This window comes from Leuresthes tenuis, unplaced genomic scaffold (assembly GCF_036924035.1).
Source record: "Leuresthes tenuis unplaced genomic scaffold, fLeuTen1.0.hap1 SCAF_4, whole genome shotgun sequence".
Classification (NCBI taxonomy): Eukaryota; Metazoa; Chordata; class Actinopteri; order Atheriniformes; family Atherinopsidae; genus Leuresthes; species Leuresthes tenuis.
In genome coordinates, this window is record NW_027325358.1 from 21816324 (window position 1) to 21834084 (window position 17761).

General features: G+C 38.6%; 1 protein-coding gene across 2 annotated transcripts in view; it reads right to left on the minus strand.

The window, feature by feature from the left end:
- Positions 1–2255: 2255 nt before the first annotated feature.
- Positions 2256–17761, minus strand: part of ndst3 (N-deacetylase/N-sulfotransferase (heparan glucosaminyl) 3) — a 41085-nt gene continuing 25579 nt past the window's right edge. Inside the window, exons 7-15 of one of the 2 annotated variants that reach the window (XM_072385081.1) lie at positions 12486–12668; positions 11898–11994; positions 10945–11068; positions 10272–10446; positions 9698–9868; positions 9466–9575; positions 5541–5643; positions 4644–4754; positions 2256–3444 (exon numbers count right to left, since the gene is read on the minus strand). In XM_072385081.1, the coding sequence (XP_072241182.1) occupies positions 3415–3444; positions 4644–4754; positions 5541–5643; positions 9466–9575; positions 9698–9868; positions 10272–10446; positions 10945–11068; positions 11898–11994; positions 12486–12668 (1104 nt within the window). In that variant the 3' untranslated portion in view covers positions 2256–3414. Of the gene's footprint in view, positions 3450–4643; positions 4755–5540; positions 5644–9465; positions 9576–9697; positions 9869–10271; positions 10447–10944; positions 11069–11897; positions 11995–12485; positions 12669–17761 lie in introns of both variants that reach the window. The other variant, XM_072385082.1, reaches the window with a different exon arrangement.

The window sequence follows — 17761 nt, forward strand, 5'->3', positions numbered from 1 at the left end:
ATTCCTTGGGTGGAAATAAAACTGGTAAAGTAGCTATGAAATATAAACCACAAAATCAGTGAGGAAGAATAAAAATAAAATTCTTACATGTTAACCCAATCCAGGGTTTAACTGATTTTCATACATTAATTTTCAGAACATTTATGCCTTCATAGTTACAGGGGCTTTTTAGGTAGCATGTAAAAGCCTTTTTTTTCTGCTGAACTTTTTAAAGTCTCTGGGATTTGTTCTTTCAAACTCACTGTCTCTTTATCTTTGCCTCTTTAGATTCAGCTCTTTTTGCATGTTTTTTTTTTTTTTTCATCTGACGCATTGCAGGACAGAGTCTCACAATACACAAATCATTAATTTCTTCTTTTAAATATTTAAAAACTCTTATGATAATAAGAGTGATGACTTTATATAAAAAGCTGCTTTTTAAGGTGGCTGCAGATAGAGATTTGGGATTTAGATTAATTTTAGACTTTGCAGATTTGCAATACTTTAGGTGCACTTAAAACAACTGGAGCTCGATTCTGTTTTCTGAAGAAAAACACTATATTCTTAAAAGGTAAAAGAAAAAAGAAAACAACTATAGCTTAAGTTACAGCACAAATGGCATTATTTCAATGAGCTTATGCAACGTCAAGACATAAATTTTTGTCCAGAGTTGTGTTAATTTTACACTAAAACCTTTTATTAATGATGACAGAGTCAGACAAACATAAAGTCCTCTTCAGCACATCCCATACATTTTAAATGAGATCGAGATGTGGACACTGTGGTGGCTAAACCATGTGTGAAAATTGTGTCTCTTGCTCCCTCAACCACAGTTTCACAGAACCTGATAAATCCTGACACTGTCATCTTGAAATCCTCCTATGCTATGAGGGAAAATCTGAAAATGAGAGAGAAATCTATAAGTCTATTGAAAGAAAAATCTGGTCATTGTGGAGATTCAGTAAAAAATGTTTGCACATAACACTTCTCAATCTAAACCTGGTCATTTTCTTGATTAAGCCAAGGTGGTGACTGTTTCTTTTTTTTTTCAGTTGATGGCAGATGTTCAGTTGTATTTGACAAAGAAAAGAATAACATAATAAAATGGATAATTAAGATCCAAACAAGTGGCAGCTAGTATTGTATTGTGTCAACACCGCCTGCAGACTTTAGTCTCACAGCTTCTAAGACTGACAGTGATCGTCATATTTGACTTTTTTTATAAACTTTTTTGGACTGTTTCTGGATGATTGTGCATGTGCACTGTCCTTTAATGCCGCTTTGATTGGTCAAGTATTAATTTAAAAAAAAGTGCTGTTCCCCACAAATCGACTTATCAGCCAGTAGTGATTATTGGTTATTAAAGAGACCATTAGCTGATATTTGGAAGCATTCTAGTACAAATGAAAATATACAAACTCAAAACTTTGTTGAAATGCCTTTGTTTGTTATGTTTCTCACATGAACAAATAGAGAGAACTTTTCAACTTTTATTTCAAACAAAAATAGGAAATTATAAAAAGATCATCGGGAAAATGCTGGCTATCAGATTTTATGGTCAGTCAACCCCTCATTATTATTCTGCAGCACCGAGATTTTGTGCTCAGCAATACCTCCCACTGACAACTTACATCAACAGATTAGCTGATGTTTTGGAGTTTTTGGAGTTTCTTGTGTTTCTTGTTTCCCGTTTATTGATTCAGCAACAATAAACTTCTCTTGTAATCTGATGATGGGATGGGATGTTGTGTGGTGAGAGCAGGAGCGCAGTGTAGAACTAAAAAGTTCACAGTTATACTTCAATTCATTTTTTACTCAAATTTAACCAAAATTAAGAAAGGTCATCATGCATTCTGGGCAGTTTCAGAATATTTCCTTTATTGAGTAATAATGCTTTTTACTAATGTGTTCATGATCTTCATGTTTGTGACTATGCAACTCAATTTTGTTCTTAATACTTTCTTTTTGCACTTTTTACTGTATATAGCTGTTACTTATGAACTCCCCCTGTGGATCAACAAACTCCTTATATGTATTGTATGATAATACATCAGTTATGAGTATATTATATTTGCATGATTTAATGAATCTGTAAAATAAGATAAATCCCATGCATTTCACATCAACTTACCTTTGAGGTAGAACAGTACAATCAACCATTAAGAAAAATGTGACCTCTTTAATGTATGCAAGTGAGACCATGCACATGGTGGCTCATGTGTTCTTGAACGCTCATTAGAAAATAAAAAATAAATAAATAAAAACGTTGCTTGATGTCAGTCGTATCCATTTCTTTAATTTTGGTTTTTGTGTTTGACATTTAGGGTTCCTTGCATCCAAACTGAAGCTAAACAATGTAGGGCACTGGTTTAAAAAAGTAAAACAGGGAGGTTGAGACTTTAATGAGACACTGACAAAAGAAAACTCACCTGCAACTAAAGAAGTTTAAAGAATCTGGTAATTAAATGTGATATCCACGAGGCTGATGTTCGTCAGTTTAGTCAACTCACGTCTTTTCAGTCATTAGAACTGAGATCATTCTCTGCTAAACAGAAAAAAGTGTTCTATTGCATGACTGGCCAGCATAATTATAAGTGGATGAGGCTTTTTGCTTCAGTTACTCATTTCTAGTCAAAATTTTCCAGTGAAAGTGTCAAGTGACAAGGGTGAACAAGCCCACCAGGTCTTCCAATAACTAGTTTTACTTTTAAAAAAATAATCTATGAAACGAGAAATTATCATTGAAAGTAACAGCCTGTCATTCAGCCTGAGACCATGTACTTATGTTCCCTTATTAGTCTTTCTCATTGTGAGAATTCTTTCAAAAAACCTAAACTAAACAAAAAAGGGGAAAAAAAACAACAAAAAACATGGATGTTTTTCTTTGTCTTTTGTCTTTGTCTTAGTGCAAAGTCATCTCTATGGGAACCACACACAGCTGACCAGCGCTGCTCTGGCAACATAACTTAAAGGAGAAAATGAAACAGAAATTATTAACAATTAAAGTCAACACAGATCCGCACATGAGTCAGTTCAGAACAGGATTTGGGGACCGAAGACGCGCCGAAACCTCATTGTCTCCTATAGTTGTCTTTGTGACAAGAATGTGACGCTTTGTTTTTGTCCCACTTTCTTTAGAGCTGTCCTCGTCATTTGTAGCAACCATACATCCATCCATCCATCCATCCATCCATCCATCCATCCATCCATCCATTCATTCATCCGTACATCCCTCTCATCCATCCAGTTGTGTTCCAGCTCACAAAGTTCCTTTGCGCTACTATGACTTCTGCTCCATTCAACAGCATCACAGCTCATAGGTGAAACAAGGCATCCCGTCCTTGTCTCCACCTCAGGGTGTGCTAAAAGGCCGCAGACAGTGCATCTGAAAGTCAGGTGCTCCTGGTGGCTTCCTGATCTATGACGTCTTGACACTTAACCCTGGCTCATGGATGCAAAGGTTATCTAACCTTCAGAAAGTGTTAAGAGAGGGAGGGGTTGGAGAGGGAAACAGAGAAAAGGGGAAAAAAAAGGAAAAGTAATTTAATTTCACTTTTGTTTACAAATTGATTAAAATGCCAACCGTGGAAATAGAAAGAAAACATTCTCTGAATTCAGTGAATGGACTGGAAAATCTAACCAGACATGTGAAGAGGCGCTCTATGATTCGTCTGAATGATTCATCGAGTCCACAAAAAAAGACTAATAATTTCTAGCCCTGCAGTAGAAAGACTTTGCAGAGATCCAGGCTGCGATAGGGTTTTATGGGTTTTGTTATGTTATTTGTTTTTTTGTTTTAGTGTTAGTCTTATTCTTTGGATTTCCATGTTTGGTAATCTTATTTCCCACTAATGTTTAGTTACATTTTGTAAAGTTCTCCTGGTTTTGTAAAAGTTTAGTGTTGGTTTCCTTGGGCATTTATCCTTTCTGCAAAGCTCTTGTCTTATGTTCAGTTAGTGTTTGTACAATTTCCTGTTTCATTTTGTTAAGCTTGTTTCCCATGTGCATTCCATTATTTTTGTCCTTATTCCCCCTGTTCTTACTACTATTTGCCAAAAATCTGATTAATATCACTCATGTCCCTACCTCCCTCAGTTTATATACTCCTTCTTTTGCTTTTTTCATTTAATGATTGCTGTTAATGTCCCTTTTGTTCCTGTTTCTGTTCCTTTCCTATTTCCCATTCTTTGTCTCAGGAGTTAAAGGTCTGTAAACAATTTTCTAAATAAATCTAAACTTTTAATATGGGACTGGAGGTATGCAAAAGATTCTGAGAATGAAGATTATCTGTTCTGATTAAAATTATTATTTTAAAAAACAACAATACAAGACTCACAAGATTTAACTCAAGCTGTTCCAGTAATGAAAACAAAGATTATAGAACAATATCGGAGAGACTTAACCTAACACATTAAACTCTACCCAATGTAAATTTGTTTGAAAATGGAATAGATGACTTTAGGAAACCACTGCGCGTCACACTCGAGCAACGGAATCTCAGCCAAAACTTGAGTGCAATTGTAGATCTCCCTCAGGAAGCCAAAACGGATGTGGATGATCTAACTCCTCTCTTTTTAGTTGCTTACTGTTGCATTGAGGTTCAAAATACTGAATACATAACCTTTAAATTATATGTACGGTAGGTGAGATGACATGCTGCTGACCTTCTGCAGCTCTTCTCTTAGCCAAGAGGGAAGAGGTTGTCCGAGACGATGCAGCAGCTTCGACAGCTCCACATTGTGGTCTCTGTAGTACCTGGAGAGATACGCACGTGCCTGGAGAGGAAAAGAGAGGAAGTGGGAAGAAAGAGGACAATAGACAGGCAGATGGGGGAGTAAGGGAGAAGGAAAGGGATTTAAGAGACGAAAAGAGAAGCATGTAGAAGAGAAAAAAAGACAGAAAGCATTTGAATAGGGAAAAACTGAGAAATTAAAAATGGAAACAACAGCAAATGCTATGTAATATGAAAAGAGCTAAGAAAACAGAGGTTGGAGAGGAGAAGAAAACGACACGAAGAATATTTCCGATCATCTCTCCCTCTCTTGTCTCTCCTCTCTACTTTTCACCCCATCGTCCCCCTCTTCATCTGGTCTCTCCCACTGACACATGGTGAAAACTCGAATGCATTTTAATGCACAGCCATTAGCCAACAGTGAACATGTGCATGGAGACATATTGTTTCTATGAGTTTGTCTACATGTTAGAATGAAGGTGATTCAGGTCTTGTTTCTCAGGACAAAGATTTTTGTACTTAGATTTTCACCTTTTGACTTTCCTGTATCCACCCCATTCCCTCTAAAAAGTGAAGCCTCAGTATTCTCAGTATTGACACTTACTAATTAGCAGTAATTACTGGCTGGATCTGATTGGCTGACAGCTTCCTGCCCTGTGCTGAGTTCAATGACATTTTGCTACAATGATGCAGAGGACTATGGCCTGTCACTTTCAGTCAGGCACCTGATCTTCCTTTTTTATTGGTTGCATTTTCAAGCATTTAATCGGGTGTGTAATCATCTTCCTCTGGGCATAAATCTGCGTTAATTGATATAAAACAAGTTTACCTCGGGCTCCATGGGAGGGTACTTCCTTCCCTTGCTTTTCCCCAAACATTTTGTCTTTCCACCCTCAAGAAGCTGGCACCAGAAGCCCTTCTGAGGGTCAAAGCTGAGAGGAAGAAAGCATCAAAGGGGTCCAGAAGGCAGGGAAAAAGACAAGAGTAAGAACAAGGGTGTCACTCTGTGTGGAAAAGTGCTGGACAAAGGGAAAAAAAATAAAGAAAATGCAAACATTTTTAAACAGTCCTCAGAGATTGTGGGTACTGTGTAAGAATTTGTTTCCAGGACAAAAGGGACTAGCTTTGGAAAGAAAGAAAGACTGAGCACAAACTGTGCAATGTTGATGGCAAAAGTAACACTCAGTCATAAGCAACATGTCTACCCTATAGACAGTTGCGAAAATTTGTTCATTTTCATATTCCGAGGGGTTTTATGAATGAGCACAGAGTGGATGACCAATAACCAATCAAACCCACAGAATGAGTGATGAGCTACTTAGTGATGAAAATAATGTGGACTATACTGGGTGACTATCCCATGTACAGTACCCATTGTGACTGGCCAAACTCTGGCACAGCTGAGAGGAAATGTTTTGAATGCGAGGAGGGCAGACCCATTTTGCTTAAGAAAATAAAACATGTGCTCTGCCTCTTGGCTGGTCGCCAGCTTGTGTCATTAACACATCTGCAACACCATGTCAACCAAACAATGTCCATAAACGGACATTTAGATGTTGTAGTCATGAGTGCAAAAAACATTCTCAAACACTGTCTCAAAACACTGTCATTTCCTTACTTACATTTCTTGATATAAGCTATTGCTTAGCACACTTTGAACAAATTAAGCCAAATAAGGACCAAATAAGCCACTGAGAAAAGGTTCTTGGTACAGTGTTAAAATTAGACATGTTAAATATGTGAAATAAAAATGCTAACACTTCAGAGTTGTACCTAAACACAGCTGAACAATATCTAGAAGCGCTCCATCTTTTACAAATTGGACCTGAAAAGATGACAAATCTTACTCAAACAAACCTGACTGAATTGTTGCGCATTCATCATTCTGTCTGACTCTTCCTCCATAGCTATCGGTAATGTCTGAGGCTGCTGTGCGGAGCTGTGTCTTGTCTCATTCCTCTCGCTATCTCTCACTCCCTCTCGTCACAGACATACAGGAGTTATGAAGGAGTACTTGTTGGCAACGGTGCTGAATTTCTTCTTGAGATGGAGAAGTATAATTACAAAGAATCATATGCTACAATTTGTATTGAGCATGATGATCTGCAAGAACTCTGGTGTTTTAATTCAGATTTAAATCTTCTGTCAGGTCTCTGTTAAGTTGCCTGGCACTTTTCTTTGCTATGTGTGCTCCATCAACCAATTCTTGACCTCACAATATAAACTGAGTCGGTCCATGCCCATTTTCCAGGTAGTTTCTTTAACCTCTAGCATTTAGTTGTACTTCAAAGCAAATCCAGCATGGCAAAGCTTCCTTTGCGTTGATAGTTTGAAAAAAACTCCAGTCAGAGATAATGGGTACTACAAGTGTGGTTGCAAACTTTCTTTGTTAAGCCAGGTGTTCTTATACGGGGTCTGTGAGTCCTCATAAAAGAGGAATTGTTTAATACATCAATTCACTCCTTTTCACTCCTTTTTTTGAATAGGAGTATATGGTAATGTTTGTTTTTTTTACATATTGTTTGTAGCACTGGAGTGATGCTTGCAAAGAAAAATTCTTAATAAATCCTCATTTTCACTTTCCAATTTGCATTTGTTTATTAGTTAAATGTGTCAGTTAATATATTTATCACACCAATCACATCAAAGTGAAGTGGATTTTAGCAATCAAATACTGTGAAGAATAGCATCGTAAAAATCTTTTCTAAAAATCTGTTTTACAGCTAAGAATCTGTTTCCCTAATCCAGTATCATCATGAAAGAATTGTTAATGTCATTTTAGTATACCCCTGGTTGTGAAAGGTCCTGTAGAAGTGAAGTGTGGAAATATGAGATTGCCTGTTTAAATTCTAAATATACTAAAGGGCTTTTCTTTAGAAAATAAATGCTAGAAATGTTATTTGTTCCTAAGGACAAGAATGAGTTCAATACTTTCTTGAGTGACTGATTCCCTCAAATGAAGGAGAGGCACATGGCGAGGTTTACAATCTTTATCAGAAAGAGCAGGCATTAGGAAACATGGCTCCCAAAACAAGACATGCCACCAGGGAGAGAGTGTGGCATAACCTGAGATGTAACCACATTTTATGACACGGTTTGAAAAAAATAAACAAATGTGAAGCAGAATTTCTTTACTAAATATTTCCCTTATAGTCTCTGAGCATCCCTTGATGATTCAGTGTCTTGGCCTTTCAGGCAGTGCAAAGACTGTTGCACCCCTGGAGCATATTGTGAGACAACCTGTCACAGGGTACCTTTGTAAATACGGTAATTAAACTTGTCATTCTTTCATGTCCTCATATGCATGGTGATACATATACGTTTATATTTTTTGTGTTCATATACAGTACATATGGGTATGAATTATATTTACAATGATTTACATGCGCTTTTGCTTTTTAACTAACAAAGTAGCTTTACTGAGGATAAAAAGACACACAATGTATTAACCTGCGTCTAAGCATGAAGATGCAAATATTTTCCTTATCTGCATGCATCAGTAGATAAAATAAAGAGAAAAGATTTAAGTGGCCTTCTACCATTTTTGTCTGATATGACAGAGGGAAAATAGGAGAGAGGATTAAATAAATGGGCTTGAGTTTAAATGATCTGTCAGTCCATTGCCGGGTAAAAAAAAATATTAGGAGAAAAGAAAGATAAGTCTTTTGTGTAACTCAGTCTTCAGCCAAAATACACACAATGTGTCATTATTCTGTCAAAATGCATCTTCTTACAAATTATTTGTATGCATGTGGGTGTGTGATTCTAGACAGAGGCACTCTGTCCCAATCTGAGACACACAATTCTAGATGTCCCCCTCTGGGGGCTCGAGGGCTCACAAGCTGATTGCATTCTGATGAGTGGTGCTTGAGAAATAAACACTTTCCCACTCTTCCAAACCGTAAAGGTCACATGTAACCTCTCTAATAAAGAACGAGTTGAAACAGGGCATGAAGAGGCAACGACTAATTCTCTGACCCATTTCAAAACCAAAAAGAATTTGTCTGTCATGTATATCTTAGGCTTCCTTTCCAACGTACGACACATACCATCTAAAAAGTAATTGTAAATATGTTGTATATTCGATAGAAAAATCATCTTTTTGAGTTAATTCAAGTCTAATGGCTACATGAGCATGTGCTTAAGAACTAGATATTTGAGAACACTAACAAGATCTATAAATATTGACATATATATTGTATATTTCAAATTTTCTACAGCGTCTTACAAAACTACAATGCAAGGCAAGATAATTTATTTATTAGATCATTTTAAGCTGCATAAAAAAGCTCTCAATAACAATTTTAAACTACTATCAACACCCCCCACGCCTCTTTAGCACCCTCCTCCTTTATTTTTGCTGTGTTGAAACCAACTTTTTTTTTGTTGTTTTTATCCCAAGTCAATACAAACATATCCTATATGCTATTTTTTCCTTAATTTTTCTTTGATTACTGAAAACAACCAAAATTTGTGTACGGTCTCTTCAGAGTTCTCAACAAACAGCCATGTGATATCTGTTGTAATTGTTTAGAGCATGACCTTGCGTGACAACAAAGATAATCTTTTATTATCTATTTATTATTTTTAGGAGTTGTTGAGTATGAGAAGATGTTCAGTACCTCCTTGTCCGCCAGTAGATGTCAGGCTTTCCACAGATTTGGAATTGGGGACTTGTTACAGGTTTAATTTGGAGTGATTGTGTACCACAGTAAGTGCCAGGTGAGAGGTGACATGCTGTGTGAGACACTTACGTAAGGGCCTGGGAGTAGTTGAAGTGAGGAGTGACACCCAGGAACTTCTGTACTTCGTCCATCACTGCTGCAGGGTCAGCTCTCAGCTGATGTCCGTCTATAATCATCACCTACACAGATACGTCCATGCAATGACAATCGGTGCAATTATCTAACTGATTAGTGTATGGTGCAGCAAAATCAGTGTAACTTATTTTTGTGGGCATAAGCTTGTATTTGTCTCTATGCATACCTGGTTAGCGGGATAGTACGTCAGCCACCTCTCTAAGTGTGTAGCGTACAGACCGGGGATGAGACAGCGGTTCTGCAAGGAGCGCAGCTCCGGAGGCGCTCCCTTTCTTGCACTGATGACATCATAGAAGGTGAACTGCTGGGCTGCATGGTCATCATGAGCTCTTTGATGCTGGGAAGGGTACACAACAACCCAATAAGCTTCAAAGTGCTCATTCTGCGCATGGGAAAGACGGTTTGTGTGGTTGTCTTTTATTTGTGGAGTGGAGAGTGAAAACATAGGTGACAAATCATTTCAGGTGGCTCATTGTTGACATTTATAAATTGATCAAACAGGCTTTAGCAGAAAATGTTAGCCTCTTGAAATGTAATAAGTATACAGATATAAGACAAATATAACCAGGCGCATATTAACTGATTATTCAAACACCATTTCGGATAAATAACTTAATTACACCAATACAAAGACGTGGCACATCACATGAAGAACACGGCAGCTGTGTAGAGTTAAAAAAAAAGTGCAGTCACAAAGTGCAGTCACAGGGCATCAAATATATTCACGGCACAGTACTCACCTGATACCAGCTGTAGGCCCTGTCAGAGGGGTTGATGAGCAGGGTGATGATCTTGGCCTTGGGGAGCAGGCCAGCAGCTCGCTGTGGGGTCTCCTCTGAGGGGAAATAGTTGGCGCTCTTCTCAAACAGGAAGTCTGTGCTAATATTGGAGGGCATGGGAAAAAACTCCATGTACCTGTGGCAAAACAGACAAACACTCAAGATTCAAGCCTCATCCATCTATGATTACTGCAAACTCACATTTTTTTCAAAGTCAAATGCAATTTCTAAAGTCACAAAGTTATAGCTTTTTTATACACTTAAACAAGCCTGACATAAACTCGATAATATAGTTTGGACAGTGTTTATTGAAAAATTTTCCGAGTCAAGTATTCATGGATGACTTTGGAATATGCACCAGCTGTGTTTCTGTCAGCTACGTAACCCTTTTATGGCTCAATTTAGGCAGCCATATGTCTGTTGGCTTATGTTTACTGGCTTAAAAGATCATTTTGAAGATGTTGTTGAGCTGTTTTGAGCTGCTTAATGTATCACTGAAGTCTGCGAGACATACAACAACCTATAACAAGCTCACAAAATGAAAAAAAAAATGGGGTTGTCATCTTTCAGGCACTGACTAATAAAAGACAAAGAATGAAAGCCGTGGTAACTGTGTGCTTGTGTGAGTAGTCACCAGTCTATTCCTTTGTGATAGTTGTTGGTGTTGAAGAACTGGACCTCCTCATAAGTCTTTTGGCTGGGGAAGTTACTGGAGATGGAAGGATGCATGAGTAGGAAGAGATAAAGTGCTGTTGTTCCTGGAAGAAAGGGCATAATTCATAACTGGCTCGTTACTTTGGCTCAGAAGAGGGAAGTCTGTGTGTGTGAAAGTGCACATAAAGTGTATGTGTGTTTCAGTGTGTGAAAGCATCCGTCCACTGATTCAAACTAGAAGAGCTTCCCTTTGTTAGATTTATACATTGCTCAAACTTCACTATATATGTCTGTATGTGTGTGTGCAAGCAAGCAAAGAATACAAGCTTCTCTTATCAAATCATTTTAAACCATCTGACACCAATCAGCAGTGAGGCTATGGTCCTGCCCTCTGTCTCCCCCACAGCAGCCCTTTTTTTACCCAGCTGCCCTCACACTTTCTCTGACATACCCTCTAATAAAATGAGAATGTCTAATAATCTAATTGTTGTTGGGTTGCTAATGTTGCTATAACAACGTCTTCCTCCATTTGGAAGATTATGGTCCAGTTAATTAGCAGTTATACCGGACCTCCTCACCTCTCATCCAAAACGGTAGCAATTACAATTCCAGCGATCACACAGAGGCAGAAATGAGGATCCGAGAAAGGTATAAACATTTTTAACAAGCTTCCCTCTTTTTCAGTCTCTTTGATGGAGACAGAGTGAGGGAAAAAGAAACACGGAGACATTGCTATCTCAGTGCTGTATCTCCATGCTTCAAAAGGAGACAGCATGTGGGTGGAAGAAAGGAGGTAAGAGCCCCCTTCTTTGTCTCCCTCTGACAGGGGTAAAGGAGTGAGGGGGATTACATGAAAGGGCTCTGATGTAGACACCTGTACACACAGAGGGAGTCTCTGTGTTGCATGTGCATGTCTGAGCGTGTGTATCTTACCTGTTTTCTGTGGCCCTACGACCATGAATTTAGGTAATCTGTCGCAGGTTTTCTCTTTAGACCAGATGTCTTTATGTCGTTTGTCATCACATGGGTTCTGCAAAGGCGCAGAAAAGCATTAGTGTACATGTAGAAAAAACAAATAAGCCCAGAAATCAATCATGGAGGATTTACTTCAAAGAACTGATGAAAAGTTTTACTTTTTGTGTCTTAATTATTGTTCAGACCAAAAAAACTTCCTCAAACAAGACTATAAAAGAGTCCAAAAGCAGGAGGTAACTTCAACAACTAAACATATGACAATATGCAGATATGACAATAAACAACCATGAAAATACCCAATTAGTTGATCTTGTCTTGATTTCTTTTAAATGAGAAATGCAAACACAAGGTAATTAAACTAGCATTACAATTGTTGACAATCTGAGCACCAGAGCCTTTCAGAGCTTTGCTTTTTTTCTTGAATATTTCTAAATTTCCATTATAAAAATACCTTATCACACACTAAAGCACAGATAAAACTATATTATAGGCAGAAACACAGACACACAAGTCCGTACATGAGGGCTCGTATCCTTGCAAACACACCTGCCAGAGTGGGTTCCTTTGTTCAGGAAAAAGCTGAAAGTAGTTGTGCGCAAGCTGCAGGGGAGGGAGTGTGTGGAGTTTCAGGTTTGTCCATGAGCGAAGGAAGGAGGCCAGGTGGACAAACGTGTAAAGACCCAGTCGATCGTTGCCATAGTTAGACAGGTGGGTCATGAATATACTTATCTGGAGTGGAGAAACACAAACAGAGCCATGTGGGGGAGGGGAGAATGGAAGTTAGTCAGAAGAGGAAAACATTCACTTTGAGTATTTTGCAAAACATGAAACAAAGTCCAAATCCCAGTTGCCAAGTTCCTATATTTGTAAGTGTGACTTCAATGGAAGATAAACATTCCTTTTCACTGGTGTTAATGTCACAAAGAGTGCAGCTTTCCACGGGGTATAAATATTTGCTGTCAGTCAGTTTTGTCATGTAAGATTTTATACTAACTTTCAGTGCAACATAGTTTCAAGTGCAAAAAGGTAAAGAGATAAACTGAAACTGATGTATTTACCACTGCTGTAAGATAAAGCTGAGGAGACAGTACAATACTCCTCACAGTCCTCACTGGATGATGGGAGAGATGTGGCCACACACCAGAGAGTGTCTACATGATGTTTAATGTGTGTGAGGAAGAAGGAGACACTCAGAGGGAGCAAAGGAGCGACAGTGTGTTGGTCCAGGCTATCTGTCCACGCCTCAGTGGTTTTATGGGCTGATCAAAGAGACAAGCTAAGATAGCTGCTGCAGACAAATGCACACAGACACACACACTCACACACAGTGTGTCCATACTTCTTTTGTGGTTGCACAGAGCTATGGGAGTGTGTCTGGGTAAAACGGTAACATCAGCCATTAAGATATGAATTATTTGTTGAATGTGAGTATGTGTGTCTGTATGTGCATGAGTGATTGTGTGTCAGTGTGTGGGGGATGCTTATTAATGTGAATACATCTACATACATGGCAGTGTCATTTTGGAGGATATCATATTGACTTACATCAACTTTGGCACATACTCCTCACTCATATGAACTCATATGAGGTTTTTATATTGAAATGTCATTATCTATGTTTATTGTGAGATGTTTCTGTGTGGATGGGTTAATGCCTGCACAGTGCAACAGAAGTACAGACAAACATTTGAGGGCTCATTCTAAAATATGGAGTGAATTTCCTGGTGACAAAGAACTGTCGGTGCTCCGCTTTAAATGCAAAGGTTCCTGTAGATACAGAGAGGCGCTGTCGGGGCTTGATGGATCAGCGTCCGGCTGACCTGGAAAGCAGTTTAGAATACTGATTGGAACGTGTGTGTGTGTGTCACTGTGAGCAAGACTGCTGCAGGGCAATTGGGTAACAGGGACATTCATTTTTTTAATCAAAGAATCCACAGTGGGACAAAGGCGAGACAAGAGTATACATGTTAGAGACATTTTTGCCTGCACATGTCAACAGAAACATTTCTACATTAGTTCATTTGTGTATGCCATCGCAGTTTGGTGCATCTGCCCCAGCCTCATTGTCATGTGCTCACTAAGCAATCAAGCTGTGCAGCATTCAGGCTTGCCTGTTTTGTATCAATCTGGCTGATGTAAAAGCAACAATATGTAACCACCGTAGAGACACAACCAAGCACTGAGCCAGGAACATTAGAAAGGCATGCCAGCAAACAGTTCCCTCGTCCCTCCTCTTTAATAAATGTTAGTTTAAAAACTCCAAACCTTCCCTTTCACAGCAATGGAAAAACTTGAAGCACAACTCGCAGAAAAAGAAAAGTCTCGCTAGAGACATCCTTTCAAATTAACAATTGAGAAGAGATATTTACCACAGAAAACTACAGAAAAGGAGAGATGATGTCAATATAAACTCAGAGTACAGAGAATGCAAGATATCTGACCTGGGTAAATAGGAACCATTTCTAAGTCTCTCTTTTCATGCCGTTTTTGTGCTTTTTGGAGGCGGGCAAGGTGATCAAAAAGTGATTTATACTCCCTTCAAACCACTCAATAGCCTATGATGTCTGACTCTGGCTGTAAGGGAACAGGTTGCACTTTATGCTGGGGTTTGTGTGTATGTGTGTGATGTTTCTGCAGGTGCATGTGCATGAAAGAAAGAGAGAGGGTTAGTCTGGGTGTGACTGAACATAGACACATTTATTGTGTGGCTTAAGCAGTAGTGGTCAAATTAAACAAAGGAAAAAAGAGTTATGTGGTTGTAATAGGACAGCTAAAGTAAAAGAGAAAAAAGAAAAGTACAGAGAAGGGGGTGACCAAGAAAAAGACAGTGAGTAACCTTGGCAGGTGAATCTGAATTAAAAAACAAAAAAGTCACTTGAGAGAATCTTAATCTCCCGACAGTGCAAAGACCAAACCCTCGTGGTAGAAGGACTTGCTGTGGTGAAGAATTCAATTAACTGAACCATCTAAACCTTTTCTCTGCATCTAGTGCCACTTCTCATTTCTTGAATATTGGTTTGCTTTGAGTCCCATATGTGCCTTTAATGAAGAATACTTTGCTCATACATAATTTAACCCCAGAACTGGGCTCAAATCATGCTTGGAACTGGACTGGGAGAGAAGTGGAAAAATGAAAGAAATAAAAAACCTTCAGTCTCCCTCTTTTAATCTTTGTTCCTTGTCTTTTTCCTCTTATTGCTCCAGTGCAGCTTCATTTCCTTCCTTTTCTTTCATCTGTTTAATGTATTGCTCCCTCTCGCTCCTCATCTCCAAAAAGTCCCTTCATGTTTTTTTTATTTATTCATTTATCTATTTATTTTTTCTTCGCTTCTCTCTGGTCTCATGCTGACCTAGATGCCCTAATGAAACTTGTCAGTCCAACATGTAGCGATGTTTTTCAAAATACATGCATACGAGAAAACACACAAATACACAAAAACCCATAAATGCCATGTCTTGTAAGATTAAGAGAACATGCAGTGATGTATTTAGGTTTGTGACATTTTCCAATCTATCTGGTTAGCGTGCTAGCTATCATTAAAATCAATTGTGAAAAAATACTGAAATAAAATCATACATCTAACTGTGGGTAGTGCTGAGAGAGGGTCTTGTCTACAGTTACAGTCAGACTCCCTGTAACTGTTTGGTTTGAAAGCAACTTGCTAGTTGTTCGATGGATTGGTTTTATAATCCCAGACTTACTCCATGTTATTGATAGAGCTTAAGATGTGTCTTCACAACTGTTTTTATGCTGTCATGCCAAAGAAGTGCACTTGTCTGTATTGCCTATCACCCCATTCACTGTTCATCTCAGCTGTCGAAGTCTGTTTCCCATTACAGACCACTTAGTTCCACGTAAATTTTTCTATGATTGAATTGTTATTGCTACCAAAAAGAGTACTACCGCCCCCTACCCCTCCCCCACATTTTCTTTCCTTTTTCGTCATAGTCCTTTCCCTTCATGTCCCTCCCGCAGTGGCTTTTTCTATTTGCTCCTTAGAGTCTCTGTCTCATCAGTGGATAATTGAAAGCTGAGTGTCAGTATAGCAATAGATTTCAATTTAATTTATTCTGCCTGCTCCAGTCAGCATCTACTAGCCCTTTCCAGTCTGTCATCTTTCACTGCTTTACTCTCACTTTGTAATTTTGCCTTCTGTTTGAATTGTTTATTGTGTGTTTGTGTGTGTGTGTGTGTGTGTGTGTGTGTGTGTGTGTGTGTGTGTTATGGCTTGTATGTGTTGATGAGCTGCAAAAGCTTTCAGTTAAAATCACCAGGACCCCTGAGAAGGGGAAGGAAGGAGTGTAAATGAGACTAAAGAAGTGTGGAAAGATATAAATGTGAGCAAAGTCTACATGCAGAGGCTGACAGTTGTGAAGAACATACAAGAAGAAAAACATATAGAAAAATGGAAGGTGTCCAAAGTCCTGATGGTAGAAGAACAACGAGGCATGCTGAAGGTGAGGAGTGGGTAAAACAGAGAGCTAGGGGAGAGGGAGATTGTGCTGATATTTGGTTTTTGGCTAATAAGCTTAGTGGCAGAGCTAAGCGCTAAATGTCAGCCCTGATATATGTCTAAAGTTCTGCTTATGCCAGCTAGATACACATTTATACAAGACAAACATGCACATACAGAAACTTTTGAGCATTAAGCAAACAAACATATGTATTGCTAATGTCTATGTACATGCGGACCTATATGTGCATCGCTTCCACTCTGTATGTGTCTAGATTCTCAAGTGACACAAGATGCCGTGACCTGAAAATTAAATCTCAATCTGTCTGCCACCTTCTCACCCTGCTCTCCCTGCCTCTTCCCTGTCGTCTCCACCTGCTCCTCCCCTTCTCTCTCACCATCTCTCTGGCCAGTTATCGGGAAGGACGTGTGCCCTATTGGCTATTTACAGAGTCCAATCAATTGTCGACTGTACTGTGTACAATATTTGAGAGTCCTGTGACTGTTGATGCAGTCCTGAATGATGAAAAAAAACCTACATAGACACATGGGCTCACACGTGAACACACATCGAATAGCTTTGTTATAGTCTGTGGCAAACTGCCACAAAATGCCTTATGTGATTTAATGTCATTGAACAGGAAGTGGCACTGTTACTGGTGTGCAGATCATCAAACAACAGGAAACCCCCAGGAGACTTACGCAGTGAGCTACAGAGCACTATTGATTAGGCACAAAGTGCACACACTAATTAAGCTTTTGTGTCTGCAAATTGAAACATAGCAGTGAGAAGCCAACATGAATCACCAGTATGCTTGCGTGTGTGTGTGGATATACGGCATAGTTTTCATATAGAGCTGAAATTGCTCCTGTTTACCAGGTCTTCTCATTAATGTCAGCACAAGAAAAAAGTTTTATCAATAGAAAGGAGAGTGAAAAAGGCAGCTAATGCGAGACACAGGAACAAGAAATGTGAAGAGGAATCCCTCTTGGTTTGTTGAGCTCATGTTTGGATGACATCACTGCTGACCTACAGCATTGGTTGGTCTTTTTAAGTAGCTATCAATTGGCCTGGCTACACACATGTAAGACACCAACCAAGAGACAGACATACACACATATGCATATTAGGCATTCACGGAAAGATTTTATTCTATCCCTGCTGCTTTATTTTGCTTCTTTTTTTTTTTTACTTTCACTTGAAATTCTTTTCCTGTCATGTTACTAAACCTTATTAACAAAAAAATGTAGCATCTTTTAAAAGACAAAAATGAAAATTAAAAACAAAATAAAAAAAGAGACTGTAGAGAATGTGAGATAGAAAAAGACATTTAAAAGTTAAGAAGAAATATTGCAACATAAAAATAA